The 15,979-nt window shown below is 37.7% G+C and overlaps 1 protein-coding gene and 1 long non-coding RNA gene across 7 annotated transcripts in view; one reads left to right on the forward strand and one right to left on the reverse strand.

Moving 5' to 3' along the window:
• TCF4 (transcription factor 4) overlaps positions 1 to 15,979 on the reverse strand; it is a 416,095-nt gene that overhangs the window by 230,210 nt on the left and 169,906 nt on the right. For all 6 annotated transcript variants that reach the window (XM_025365666.1, XM_025365669.1, XM_025365667.1 and 3 more), the window contains 2 exons: positions 9,043 to 9,104; positions 6,018 to 6,114 (listed from right to left, as the gene is read on the reverse strand). In XM_025365666.1, coding sequence (XP_025221451.1) covers positions 6,018 to 6,114; positions 9,043 to 9,104 — 159 coding nt within the window. The remainder of the gene's footprint in view (positions 1 to 6,017; positions 6,115 to 9,042; positions 9,105 to 15,979) is intronic.
• The window catches only part of LOC112611681, a 30,205-nt gene that overhangs the window by 2,399 nt on the left and 11,827 nt on the right, over positions 1 to 15,979 (forward strand). The gene's annotated exons all lie outside the window — the stretch shown is intronic.

Below are 15,979 nucleotides of genomic sequence, written 5' to 3' on the forward strand. Positions count from 1 at the left end.
CCTAGCCAACATGGTAAAACCCCGTCCCTACTAAAAATACAAAAATTAGCCAGATGTGGTGGTGCACAGCTGTAGTCCCAGCTGCTCAGGAGGCTAAGGTGGAAGGCTCACCTGAGCCCAGGAAGTTGAGGCTTCAGAGATCATCCTACTGAACTCCAGCCTGGGCAACAGAGAGAGACTATCTCAAAAAAACAAAAACAAAAAGACAGAAAGAAAAAGAAAAGAAAAAGAAGGAGAAGAAGAATAGAAGAAGTAGAAGAAAAAAACTCAGTTCTCCTGACTCCTGACTACCAGCCTTAGCTCAACAATCAGGATTGCTACTAACACCAAGGATGAGGCTCAAACGAGTCATACTTGTTAATATTTCAGCAGGACATTTTAAATTTAACATTTAAAAAATCAAAATTCCCAAAGTAAAATCAAATAAGACCACAATTAATAATTTCTTCTCTCAGAAATTACTTGTGCCACATTATAAGTCTAATACCTAAGAGCTGATACTGAGATAACCTCAAGCGGAAAAGCGTCATTAAAAAAAAAAAAAAAAGACCAAGATGTCCCTAACTAATGAACTAGCAAAGAGGCCTGCTGCATTTAAAAAGCGAACTAAAATTTCTAGAGCTGACATCTATATTCACAGTTCCATTCTTACGAAGTTACTAAAGATTATTTGACCTTTGGAACTTTCAAACATCAAATGATTGCCATTATTTTACAGGTTTTGCTATTTTCTAATACTCACACTTCTGCACAGAACAAAATATCTGACCACGAAGTCAGGTAACATCTCATTCATGCTTTGAAAAATTATGTTTCTTTGTAGTCATGCTTTTCCTTTGTACATTAAGGCTTCCAAAAACAGTTTTCCTAGTAAAAGCTGATTCATTGCTTATTCTCTGTTTTACAATGAAGAGTAAAACTCCCTGTATTAGCATGTACTCACATTTGCTGTTTTACAAGAAGACTGTGGCATCCGCTTCTGCCACTGGGATTTGAAAACACTCACAACACTTCACCTTTATGCTGGGCTAAACTCAGGGTAGCCATAAACACTCTGAAGTAATACAAACCTAAATATTCCTGCTAGGCAAACGGAGCAGTGGAACCGAATTATAATGAGCTAGCAGCTGTCACAATATGACCACAGTAACCAAATCAAAATATCAACCGCTAACCCAGATGAGATTCAAAGGTCATCCTGTAAGCCAGCAGCTTTCTTCAGTTCTGCCTGAAACCTCAATCTAATCCAGCAGTAAAATGTTCCACTGAGCTAGGTTAGAAACCATTTACTCTATGGTGGTAAATTATTTAATGCTCTGAGAAAGTACCATGAGTAGGACTAGTACCAAATACCACAGTAAGGAAACTGAACCATTCAAAATGGGCCATGTGAAAGCACAGCCCCTGATGCTGAACTAAGCTGTAGCCAAGTATACAAAAGTATCCCAAGTATACAAAAGTATCACTTTTCACACCCTTCAGTCACAAATGCCATGTATGTAATTTTATGGGGCAACTTGCTCACTTATCCTCAGTTTTCAATCGATGCTCTGGAATAATAAAAGGAAAATGGAATGCTTAGCTCCTTCCTTGGATCAAATAGTTTTAGCTAGAAAATATATTGTCTACCATTGTAAAAATATTTGGACAATTACCTGCAAAAGTTTAGTGCTTGACAAAGGGAAAAAAAAGTTTTCTTTTTTTAAGTGCGTATTCTTTCCATATACTTCTCGCCAGGATTTTCAAACTATTCTATAGCATATAAATAACCCTCTTAAAAAACACAGGAGTTAGACTCATGGACCCTTTCTACCATTAGCATACTCTGAAAACTATGCAACTGACCACCTAGGAAGGTTTCATCACATTGTTTAAGAACTGCAATGAACGAGTTTCCAATAGGTCCAGTGTACATTACAATCATTAATAATGATAGGCAATCATAAGGAAGAAATGATTTATTTTCTCCAGATATAAAACAATGCATGGAATTTCAACTAAGGCAAAATGTAACCTGGCATGTATCTACACAATGAAAGCAATGAGTGAGTTCTTAGTAAATGTCAGGTAAAAGTATATGAATTGGTCAATGCAGACAGTCAGTACTCACATCTCTCAGCCCTGCCAACAACGAAACAAACAGAAAGGCTATTCACACCTATTTTTTAAAAATGTAGGAGCTTGCTTTCTGTTTCTGTTAGTTAGGCTTTTCTTTAACAAATTTACAAATGTCAACCACTAAAACCCTGTATGACAAGTATAATCACAGACAGGAACACAGAACAATCTTATAAACCAAGAAATGTCATTAATTCTTCTAGCACGATACATACATCGGGTGTGTGGGTGTACATGTGTGTCCATGCATGTATAACCACACATGGGTGTTTTGGTTATTTTACTTTAGGGATTCACAAACTATCAAATAGTGCTATTTTTCCACACACACAAGCTTATTTCTAAAAGAATTAATTAACACAAACATTTTATTACTTTTGAGATGGGATCTCACTCTGTTGCCCAGGTTGGGGTGCAATGGCATGATGTCAGCCCACTGCAACCTTCGCCCCCTGAGCTCAAGAGATCCTCCTTCCTTGGCCTCCCAAGTAGTTGGGACCACAGATGCGTGCCACCACGCCTGGCTAAGTTTTTGTAATTTTGGTAGAGATGAGGTTTCATCATGTTGCCTAGGCTGAAACACTTTATTACTCTTATACCTTACATCCCACTTTGCATAAATTTGAAATAGAGACACAAATGAACTGAGTTTTGGAATTTCAGTGCCAAATAGAAGTATTATGTTTAAAAATCTGTAAAATGCAAAACCATTCATGTGAAATCAAGAAGTTCAGAGTTGTAATAATGGGTTTCGTTACCATAAAAGAGCTTATAAACAAATATACTAGCAATGCCTGTTATCATTTCTCTAAAATTGTATACTGCCATAAAGAACAAAATATATAATTAATAACAATCCACTCTCAAAGAGAAAGAGTAGTGCAGTACTTTTTTCTTTCTTTGCAATAAAATAAAACCTTACTAAATGAACAGTTTACCAAAAAGAAAAAAGAAAAAAAAAAATCAGGTCATCTGCAGTTAATAACTCTTTCCTGTAAAATTAGTGTCACTTATTTCTGTAGCAGACGCCTAATTCAGTCACAGGCTTGATTGATTTGACAATAGAGAATCTGCTCCAATAAAGTGGCTGATTTATTTCTGATGCTATAGCTTTTACCCTGACGCGACATCACGGTAGAATTAAGTCTTTGAAACAGAAAGAAATACTTTGCACTTTTAACGAAAACCAGTTAAAGATTCTGAAAGTGGAGACTGGAGTGTTGTCCAACACTTATACTGAAGTCTACTACCTTCTTTTGGTAGAAAGAAAATGTCCACAAAGGTCACAACATGGGCTCTGGGTCTGGACACAAAGTGCAGTTTAGAACACAGCATATATGCTAGGAGTTCAAACTGTCCCCTACACCAATAGATCTTACTTTGTTTTTATTACCATTTGTAAATTAATTGTCCTTAATTTCTTGAAAGTGATCTATCTTTTCTTTGTAAAGCTGTAACATAACACCAAATATGGCTCATCTGAAAAGTGGTTTCATTTTAAACAAACAGCAGCTTGGGCAAAATCAATGAGAATCTTTGTTCCCCGAATCTAGCCTTCAGATACGCAAGCCAATCAAGAAGGCGTCTGGGATGTGAGAAATTACAGCAATGGGAAGAGTTTTTAATGCAGCATCAGAGTGAATTCTCTTAAAAAAAAATTGTTCTTCTCTAAATAAAACTGTAAGGTATTTCATACTTGCTTCAATGTCTTTTTCTCCCTTTTCCATTTTTTTTCGCATACCGCGCCATGCCCTCTCGCTCTGAGGGCGACTTCCCTGACCCCAGTCTGACACTGCGCCAGTTAATGTCAGATAAACCATTTAGCCCAAGCACAATTCTTTTCTGTGCAAAAATCTGCTTGAGGTGGAAAATGTAGCAGTTTGTAAACAATGAAGAGCCATGTTTCAAACCAGACAGCTTATCTAACAGAGAAGTCCTTTCATTGGGAACAGTGGGTGGGGGCCTCGTGGACATAGTAGCATTTCCTATCACAATGCAGGAGACTGTCTTGGTCTCCATATTTAAGAGTTTAATGGGAAGGAGGGCAGACGGGATAAAAGAGCAAGGCTGACATGGATTTGCAGCCTAAACAACAACCAAGTGAAAAGAATCCGCTCTCTCTGCTCTAGACTGTCAGGCCACTTATATTTTAAATACTATTTGGATTGAAAAACTAATTTTATTTGTAAAGCAGTTGCCCATGAGGAAACATGAATAGAACAATCATTTAATCTGTTTGTACTGCTTGGTGTATTCTGGAATATTAATTTATCAAGTTGTTCTTTAGAGTTAAAACTTTTTTCACATAGAAAATATAGAAAACTTCTCACTATGAGTATTGATTTATTCATTTTTCTCACTGTAGCTCATTAGAGGATCATTTTAGGATCCAAGGAAGTTAGTATATTATTTAAGTGCTACTTCTCAAGACTCTATTTTCAAATAAATCTTTTATTCTAAGCAGTTGTGTGAAGATGAATAGAAAAGCAAAGGTGCTGGAAATAAAATCGTAACTATTGACACTGAAGAGTCAAAAGCTGCCTTTTAGAATCTAAGTTGATAAATGTATCTAGTCACCTGTATCTACATATCCTGAGAACAAGAAACAATGCACCTTCCTATCAACAACTGATAAAGGACTGGGATTCCTGTTTTAGTTACAATGTTAAAACATACATATGAAATTTACTACTTTGAAGGCAAAAATAACACAAAAATAAGAACATCCTATGACCAAAACCAACCTTGTGGTTCTCAAAGTTGGTAAGACACTCAAAGGCATGAACATATGATGTCACCCATTAACTATAAGTTGCTACTATTTATCTGCTTTGACTATTTTGTGTTAAATATCTGAAATCCATTTAGATGGATTTGACAGTGATTTTTCAAAGAATGCGAGATTCAAGGACCTGAAGTAACCGGTATAGCTTCCAAAGCTTAAAATCATGACATTCTTTAGAAGCATTTGCAGTTATGGTCTCAGAAAAGTATAATTACCGTTGTGTGTTTTCCTTGGAGTGTTGTCCAACAGCTTGTACCAAGAAATGTAACTTCACTTATTGACAGATTCTCAAGAGAATCTGGCCAGGTTGAGAGATTTACTAATATTGTTAAAAACTCATGTTTACTAGAACAAAGATCATTTTTTCAATCAAAACTAAAGTAGCCAGCTATTGGACCTTTTAAGACATTAGGAATCATCTTTTCATTGCTCAAGTTACTGCTGTTAAACAAACGTCCCTACAGGGTAGCCAAAAGCAGAAAAACATGCTGAGGATGCCAGGATGAATGGCATGCTGGAGATTCACAGACAGCTCAAACTAACAGGTAACTTGCTTTAGTAAAGCAGGATGCGGTCTGCCTAGGCCATTAGCACTGAAGTTCACGCCTTGATAAATACACAACCTGATTTTACAATTCAACTTGAACGCACTACTCTGATTTAAGCACACTAAGCCCATTAACACCATTTATTTTCATAAATCCTTTAGCAGAAATCACAGTTAACACTGACTATACATCATTGCCAATCAACAAGCCCAGTGATATTTTTATTCTAAATATTCACCACTTTGACTTCATCTACCTTAACTCAGAAACTACTGATGCAACATTGAAACTGTGGTCCGTGCTTTAGGTCTAAGGAAAACAAAATTTCCACGTAGATTCAGTATCACTAAAAGCATTTCATTCCATATGGTTGTAAAACTTAATCTTTGATATACTATTACCAAACACAGACTGCCAATACTTCTCTGCAATTTAAGATTATTACAAGTGAACTGACTAAATATCCAAATTTCTAAAAGCAGAACCTCTGTCTAGGACATGGTTTTACCTTCTATAGTAAAACATAAGCATTTAAAAAGTGTAAGTGAATTTAAAATGAGTCTTACTTTGTATTCTGGAATTGACAAAAGGTGGAGAGAGATTGTCATGTGACCCAAGGTCCCTGCTGGTCATGTGGTCATAGGGAGTCCCATCTCCATAGTTCTGTAAATAAAATAACAGTGTAAGTTGTTATTTTATATTAATAAACAGCACATAAACATGGCCCCACTACCAAAACTTCTCCCATCCTAAAAAAACTGGAGTCCACTATTCCCCCCCTGGAACTTCACTAGAAGGAATCTGCACCTTCACAGGTATAGTGGCTAAAAGAAAGCTCTACAGTCTACGAAGTCCAACTTTTCCTCATAATAGCTGAGAAATCTTAGAAATAATAATAATGGTATCAACTGCATGGGGTTGTTGACATGATTAAATAAAATAGTGTATGTAAAACATCAGACACCTATAAAGTATATTGCATATGTTAAAAATTATTATTTTAATAAGGCCACATTAAAGCAAAATAGTGCCACAAGGGAAAATTAGGCATAGCATGCAATGAATTGCTTTTCAAAGACCAAGATAGAGCCATTCAAACAATAACATTTGGTGTTAGGATACTGAAGTTTCAATGTTTTATTATAGTTACTATTGTGGTTGTAAGATAACTAGATTGTCACATAAGTAATTAACACATAAGAAAGTTAAGAATATTAGGATTTAACGATGATATGAACATCAAAACATTAGCATAAATTAGCATTTCTGGAGTTGGACAAAGTATGTCACAAAAAAAACCAGTTTAAAGAAGACAAATTTTGACAGAAATATTTCATTATTACAATCAGTTTATTGTTTTAAGGGGAATTTAAAATTAAAACAATGTTTTTAAGCTGTCCAGTTACTTAATTTTAATGGGGAAATTTGATTACATGGTAGAGAAAAGTTAAAATCATCTATACTACAGGGTTCAACGTTCAGTCTACTAAATTGCATAAAGTGACCAGAGAGAGGGGGGAAAGTCATTCTGCTCAGCTGGTGGAACTGCCCATAAAGTCTAAGTCAAATTTACTCAGAAGTATCGGTTGCACGTGAGTCAAAGGGCAGACTCTGCCCACACACAAAAAAAGGGGGCTGCTGCATGAACTAGGAAAAGACACATCCCCTCCACCTTAAGGAAAACAACCCCGTTCTCAGTCACCTTTCCTCATGTGTAACAACTAACTTGACTGATACTATAGTCTACTTCTGCCAACATGTCGATCTATAAAAAGAGGCTACATTGTAAATACCCATCATAGTACACTCATTCATTCTATACCAGGCATTGCATAATGCTAATTATCACTTATTAAGTGTCCTCATCCTAGATAGTGTACTAAAAGCTTAATATATATTATCTAATTTAATCCTCAGCACAGTGCTGGAACGTAGACACTCTCCCCATGTTAGGATGAAAAAAGAGAGACCTTGAAAGTCTGCCTGGGTATAAATCTGCCACAAATGATTTGTCTCATGCAAACTTCTGGATTTAGAAAATATAAATTACACTAAATTGGTTTGAAATTATTCACCAATATATTCATGAGAAAAATGGCAGGACAGCTAACAAAACCCAAAAGCTAGTTAGTTTTAATCCTAAATTAAGATGATTCTAAACAGACCTTGTTTTCTGAAACACAATTAAAAGTACCATGTGTACTGAATGGAGAAATCATAAGAAATTGTGAAAATCTGGATGAACTAAACAATTGAGGGGAGTTCTATGATCTCCACTTGCTGTCAAGGGGAATGGATTTATTTCTGCAAGTGCAGACTGTAACATGAGGAGGAGGAAAGATTTCCTCAACCCATCCATATAAAGCATTAGAATGTCAAGTGCGACAGCTGGTGTAAGGGCTCACAAAGTTACTGGTAAGCTTAGAGATCCTGCTGTACCCTGAACACTAGACTAAGGATCACAATGCCAAGGACAGGTGGAAATGTCTAACTCTGACTTGCTGGAATGTCCTCATTTTGACAGCTTGATTACCTTCCCTGCCTCTTATCCCAAAATGGAACCTTCCCCCAACCCAAATTTGTGTGAACATTTACAGTAAAATGTTACCCTCCCTGCAGAATGCTTCATCTATATATAGCTGGTTGGGAGAGGAAGAGATGTTGGTTTTACCATGTACACTAAGTGTACTTTTAATCTGGGGCATTATATGTACATCATACAAGCGGACATGGATTTTAGAGGGCCTAGCAATGATTCAGTTAAAGAAATTTCATACAAAATCATGAATATTTAAATTGGAAGAAACATAGATGATCCTCTGGCTCTACTTCCTCATTTTGCAAAATAGGAAAATGAGGACGCAAGAGATGAAATGACATGCCCAGGATCATATACATACAAAAATACATAGTGCCTAACCACCCACCCAACTCTTATTCCGTGGTCTTCCTATTACACCCCAAGAAACAACCAATGCATGTAGGAAAACTGTGGAAAAGAACAGCAAAAACTTGAGAGCAAATAAATGAATGATCCAACTAGTGATCAAAGTCCCTACTGGTGGAATGGTAACATGTCTACAAAGTGAAATCAACTCAGATTCAGTACGTAGATCATACTGGTAGGACAGAACCTCATACTGTATCTTTGGGATTATTCCGTAGTCTGTTCACACCAATACATTATAGGGATATTAGGAATTTTTTTAAAGTTTTTCCATCTACAACAAATAGCATTGTGTAATATGGATCAACAACTGACAAAAGAAAGACCAAATATGTAATGAAGGAATTTTCTTCTGGTTAGCAGAAGTGGAACAGGTGTCAAATTGAATAACAGCATTCAATAAGAGAATGGGGAAAAAAATTTCAAAGTCAAGCTGATCCTCATTAAACTTAGTATGCACATATATGTGTGTGTGTTTGTATGCACGTGCATGCCCATGCCTCTGTGTGTGCGTGTGTGTGTGTGTGTGTGTGTGCGCGTGCGAGAAAGAGAGAGAGAGAAACAGAGAGAGAAACACACCTTCTGTTTGTCAATTTACATATGTGGGATGTCTGGTTGTGGGAGAAAAGATTAGATATACTTACCCTGGACGGGCTTGGATGTCCTCCATTCCCCCAGGACCCTGAGCTACTTCTGTCTTCTACATCTAGGGACAAGAGAAAAGTTCTTTAGGCTTTCTTGCAGTAATTTTTTCTTTTTGTATATGCACTTTTAAATTAATGTTTCAAATTAATCTCCTGTTGCCTTTAATTAAGAACCAGGCACAGGGCTACCATGATGATAGTGGCTTCTGACCCATCTACTTAAATTAACTCATTTAAATTCACAGCAGAAATGAACTGGACCCTCAGGAACCAGAGGTATGAACATAAAAATTACTTCTATCCTTCACAGTGTTTGACAGTCTCAGTTTTTATAGATGTGAAACTGTACTTAAAGTTTTATTACAATCTTTTGGATAAAATAAGTTTTAAAATACACGAACACAGCTTTAATCCAAAAAAAGTTAAATTAAGGTAAATATCCACACTAACACCTTTAGCATCCTCGCCATAATGCTCTTGGATCCTTTCTGTTCCACAGCCCAGGCTTATCACAGGAGACACCAGACATGCAACAGAAAATGAGACTGAGAAAGTATTCGGTAGTCTATTTCCACCAGCACATTACAGGGATATTAGGACTTAAAATAAAAACTTTTTTTAGGTTAAGACAATACTGTCTCTGTCTTTCAATTTTTTTTTTTTAACTAGACATACCACTTGGCCTGCAATCCTTAATCTGGGCTTTGATATGTGGAAATGAATGTGGTTATTCCATTATAAAGCAATGTTTTGTTTTGATAGATGATGGTGAAAAGACCTACATGAACCGTCGAAAAGTTGGAATTCTAAACTCGATACCAGCGAAGTTTCAATGCTGAGTAGATTACGAAATGTTCCGTCCACGCTCCAAATGGCAAATACGCAGGATGGAAAGTCTAACAGCTAAGTTACCATATTAATTGCTTAAAACATAAAAGTGTTTTAAAGATCAGTCGCTCTATATTTAGAAATGGCTGTGAGATTTTTGATGAAAGGGCCTTCATAAAAGTATAAAAAGTTTCACTGTTACATGATTTTGATCACGGCTGATAACAGACGGCCATCACAAACACCCTCTGACAGAAGTGGAGGAGGAAGCGTGAAACTATGGTTCAGGAGATACAATCCCATTTATTGTGTTTCCTAACATTTCAGTGATACTGTTTATTCTTTTAATGCTCTACTGTCATTCCTTTTATTATTACTGCTATTTTATTATCAGCAGAAGTAATCATAGTATAATTAATTGATTTATTTTGGGATACAGTAGGGTACACGGTGTTTCAGAATATCTTAAGAGATAGAAGAGCGACAACAACTAAGTTATTACCACTAAATTAACTTCTCTCTCTCTCTTTTTCTAATGACAAATATTATTTCACTTCCTTTTAGTTGGTGCTTCAGAAGGTAACACAAACTGCAAACAGATGTCCCCTATGGACAGTTAAAATCAGTGCACTGTGAGCTTCAAGGCATGTCAAGAAAGCTCTCGGGACTGCATCAAGCCTAGAGAAAAGGTGTAAAACCTTCCCCAGATCTGCTGTTTAACAACTCAGCATGCTGGCCTATCCTGTATATGTTGAACTGAAGCACACAAAGAAGCTACTTACAACCCTCTGGGATTCGCACATAAATAAATTTTGTAGCCTACATGGTTCTCTTAATTCTTAAACAAAAACCAAATATTTTCAGCCAAAATAAAAAGTGTATAAATAACAAAATCTCTCAACCACTGCAAGCTTTCAAAAGTCTGGCGCATCTTGACTTTCTTTTCACCTATAACAGCCAGCTTGGATTCATTTGAGAGATTTCTCCTCTTGAATTTAGCCAAAAAGTAATGGAGGAACAGATTTGAATCCCTATAAAGTACCACAAGATTTCAAATTGTCTGGACTCATTTTATCTTTTCAATTTTAAAAGAGGATTTTAAACATGCAAAGTAGGCAGAGACTTGGAGGAAAGAGGACGCTACGGCCAGGTCAGTGGAGCTTCTGCATCCCAAGTGACATTTGGCAAAGCCACTCAGGAGACATTTTCGGTTGTCACAACTTGGGTGGTGCTAGTGGCACTGATCACACAGGGGCCAAGAGTTGCTACTAAGTGTCTCATAAATGCACAAAACAGCTCTCCACAGTAAGAAATACCCTGTGCAGGGCACAGCAGCTCACACCTGTGATACCAGCACGTTGGGAGGCTGAAGCAGAAGGATTGCTTGAGGCCAGGAGTTTGAGACCAGCCTGGGAAACATAGCAAGATTTTGTCTCTACAAAAATTTTTAAAATTAGCCAAGTGTGGTGGAACATGCCTGTAGTCCTAACTAATTGCAGGGGCTGACGCAGGAGGATCCCTTGAGCCCAGGAGTTCAATGTTACAGTGAACTACGATTGTGCCACTGCACTCCGACCTATGCAACTGAGACCCCGTCTCTAAAATATATACATATTTTTAGTGTTCTGACCCCAAATAAAAATTGTGTTGAGATTGAGAAGCCCTGTGCTACAGCAAAAGGAATGAAGTTGGAGAAAAGATGTACTAAAATTTGTTTATAATTTAGTAAGAACTCTTACTAAATATACAGCGTTTCTTATGCACTTTAACCCAGACTTGAGCTGGAATGTACCAAGAGACCTTCATATGCATCTTCTGTCCACAGAAAAAAGGAAAAGTAATGGTCAACCAAGCAGCCTGCTAATTAGCAGGCAGATAAAACACATCAAAACTTGAGTATTCCCAACTGGGCAATTTCAAAAGCGAGCAATCCACTAATTAAAAATGCTGGAAGTCTAGTTTTTTCAAAGCAGGTTAAATACTGGCTGGGTTCCTTCACAAATAGATTCCTGACCAATCGGATCTGACTGCTCTTTTCCCAGCCTTTCCCATTTCCATCTTTCCCACTTCCTGACCTCACGCTGCTGCACCTTTCTTTCTCTGATTGCTGTCTGTTGAACAGGCTTCCCCTTCCCTTGGTCTCCTGCTGGATCTCAAGGATGAGGGCAAATCACTAGCTGTCCCAAACCTAACAAATAGAATAATCATATGAATTCTAATTATAGTTCATCTTTGACAAAAATCTATAGGACTGATGCTCATTTATCCATATGCACAGAAGACACAAAGCTATAGCATGCACAATGGTAATTCATAATGAATATAAACATGTTGCTTTGAAGTCATTTTCTTCCATCTTCCCTCTCCTTGAACTTTGTCAGGCCTACCCCTTAGTTAGCATTTCCTCAATAACTATTCCAGTGCACCACCAAGTACATTTCAAAGCGCATCCGCCACCTGAATCACCTGTATGCCCATTTTTAAATTGGCTTCTTAGGGTCCATCTCACATCTACTCAGTCTGGAACTCTGGCAGTGGGGCTGAGAAAACTGTTTTAACAGGTCCCCAGGTAACTTTTATGCACACAGTAGTTTGAAAGCCACAGGACTACTCTACTGTAACACAAGACAAATGCATGCCCCACACCATCAACAGCAGCCTCCCTCACTCCCTATCTTAAAATTCCTGTCTGGGTTGCTGGCTTCAGCAGCATTCAGTATACACCTCCATCACATAAGCATCCCAGAAGCTCTTGTCCAGACTCATTTTCATATAAACCTTGCACGTGGCCTACACCTGACCATTCCTTACCCCTGCTAGTGTACCAGGACACTGCACGTTCTTCTATACCACCATGGTTTTGTAACTGCTACTTTGCCTAAACTATTCCTCACCTTTCAAAGAAGTGAGGTGAACGTATGACTTGAATGTATGTCAGACACTGCGCTAAACTCTCAAATGCCTTAATAGTATTCCGGTTTTGTATATCAGAAAACTGAGGCTCAGATGGGTTAGAAAATTTGCCCAAGGGATCAGGAAATAGCAGAGCTTAGACACAAAAGGAGGCTGAAGCTCTGCTCACTGCTGTAAAGGCTCCCCAGTAAGAATTTCGCATCTCTCTCTAACCAGCTGAATGTTCCCTCCTGTCACTTCTCCCCACGCAGAGTGAATATATTTATTTGGGAGTTTATACCCACTCTTGTGTCCACAAAAGATTACAGAAACACATACAACCCAAAAGATATGAAATCAATATTTGAAGGAATCAAGCGCCTGGAAAATAAAAGTAGGAGAACAATAAGGCCAGAGGTATGATGAGTTTATCAAAATGCACACAGTGAAGGACTGGCTATTTGCGAGAGGTGGGTCAAAATTTTAGAAGCTATTAAGCAGACAAAGCAGAGAGGGAAACAAGATTGACAATAACCATCAGATAAATACACACACAGTGTTTAGGAGAAACATACCTAATCCTGGTATTAAGCCAGACAGAAAATATCTGTGAGCTCCCAACACAGAGGACAGAATGTCCTATAGCAGCCCATAGTATCAACAGTAGGCAAAATAAAACTTGTATGGCTGGCTTTATATGATAGTTCAGCAAGTACATAGAATTTATTATCCAAATAACCATGTGAATATATATACCGCTATAGAACTACATATTTATATCATACCCAACTGTGACATACATTTATTATAGGAAAGAAGCATGCTTGACACAAATAACATCTTGTGTGGTTCTGTACAATGGTGGGCTCATTAGTTCTTTATTGAAATGAATTAAAACAGCAGAAAGTGAAAAGTAAGACAATATTGTGGTATGAGAAGCGTTTACCTCTGGAGGTGAGACTAAACAATATACAGGAAAAAGATGTGTGAAATCCATTAAGGCAACAGAGAGACAAATGAAAAACTACCTGGGATGAAGCTGCTGAATCTATTTAGTTCTCGCCCCTCCCTTGTTCTGTTGCCACCCTTTTTCCAAGATGGGAGAAGACAGAGAAAGATAATACTCCCGGGCAAAAGGAAAGGAAGAAAGCAAGTTGACGATAGAAATTCCTGTTCCAAAAGACTGAAATGGGCTCAGTTGTTCAAGATTTTTCTAATTTCTTATTTTACCCTAAACTAAGATAGATTTAGTAACTCTTCCATGGGATTGCTGGCTGCTTTAGGAGGCAATCTGAAAATCCACAAATTTTCAACTTGTATGATTCATTCTGCATGAGCCCCCTCTATAGTGTCTGACATATTGGCCGAGTGCAATGGCTCATGCCTGTAATCCCAGCATTTTGAGATGCCGAGGCAGGCAGATCAGTTGAGGTCAGGAGTTTGAGGCCAGCCTGGCCAAAATGGTGAGACCCCATCTCTACTAAAATACAAAAATTAGCCAGGCCTGGTGGTGGGCGCCGGTAATCTCAGCTACCCAGGAGGCTGAGGCAGGAGAATTGCTTGAACCCGGGAGGTGGAGGTTGCAGTGAGCCAAGATTGAGCCACTGCACTCCAGCGTGGGTGACAGAGCGAGACTCTGTCTCCAAAAAAAAAAAATAAATAAATGAAGTATTTGACGGATCAGTGCCAAAACACAACAGTTTGGGCAGAACTATGATCAAACACTCTATTTAGGGGAAAGATGTTCAGACGTAATTCTTACCTTCTGCGATTTCCTATCCACATTCATTAAACTTGTAATCTGAATACTCAAAGCACCACTTTGCTCTTGTGGACAGCAAGACCAAAACTGTCAGACAGACTAGACAAACTTTAGAAAACACAGCACTGGAAGTTGGGATAAAGAGCTGGATTTCAGCAGGGACTCTGCATTGACCAGTTCTCTGGTCTGAGCAAGTCACTGGCCTCTCCGTACTCATTTTTGTGAACTACAAAATAAGCAAGTTTGATTTCCATTCTTGGAAATAGGGCAGGCTAGTATATTTGGACAACTCTCCCACAGAAAACTAAAAATGATGGATGACAGTTTTTTGAAAAATTTTAAAATACTGAGCAGACAAGATAACAAGGAATCATTGAGCCAAAATCAAAGTGAAGGCTGGAACCCAGGGAAGAAGAAAACACATTTTTTGCCCTGGGGACGTTTGCCAACATCGAAAATATAATGGGCTCTTGGGTCAATGAGAACAGAAGTGAAAACCCAAGACATACTCCAAAATCAGTATTCTAACAGAAGACAAGGGGATGATAGTATTTGCAAGATTAAGGAGTTATTGTTAAAGTAAATGAATTAACTAACATTTGTTAAACACTTAGGAAAGTACTTGATCTGTAGTAAATACCTACCATAGTCACCAATATTGATCATGAATGGCTAATTTAATAATCCCTCCAATATCTAAGAAAACTTGAGCCTTACATTTTTATAACTCCTTGTTCTGCTAAACAGGTCAGTGATTTTTAAATACTCTCCTGGATCTTAGAAACACCCAAAACATTTAGGTTAAACAATCCTACGTTCTCCGTGAACCTGTATAACACCATCAGAGTGAGAATTCAGTAAGCATTACATTTATTCAGTGGCTTGGTTTACCATTACAGTATTCTCTTTATATCTCAGTGTATTTCTATGTGTAATACACAAATGACATGTCAAAAGTTATGTATGCTGATCAGAGTCCCAAGCTAAGAACGCAGACTAAATACCATGTAACTTTAAGCTTGATTTGAAATAAACAGGTATGAGAGTTATCTAGATTGATTTGACATAGAGCTGTGTAGTTGTCTTTTCTATACTCTGAGCCTACAACATGCCAATCAGCCGGGATCCTAGAGTTTTATGAAATCAGAAAAATGCCTAAAATGGTATTTTGCATTGCTCTAAGTCTACAGATTCCTGCTCTTGTCGAAATATATTGATTTCTTAATAAAAATTTCAGCACATTCAGAATGCATTCAGAGATAGAATGTTAAGTTCTTCCAGGAAAGATAATCATTCCGAAACACAATGAAGTCTACACTGCCTCAAAACCTTCTCCCTGCAACAACAGACACTATTAAATATCCTCCACACCATTATGGAGACTCACAGACTGCGTACATCTGTGGCTTCTACTAATTTCCTAGTCCAGGAAGAACCCTTGGCTGAGCCCTCACA

This window comes from Theropithecus gelada, chromosome 18 (assembly GCF_003255815.1).
Source record: "Theropithecus gelada isolate Dixy chromosome 18, Tgel_1.0, whole genome shotgun sequence".
In the NCBI taxonomy this organism is placed as follows: Eukaryota; Metazoa; Chordata; class Mammalia; order Primates; family Cercopithecidae; genus Theropithecus; species Theropithecus gelada.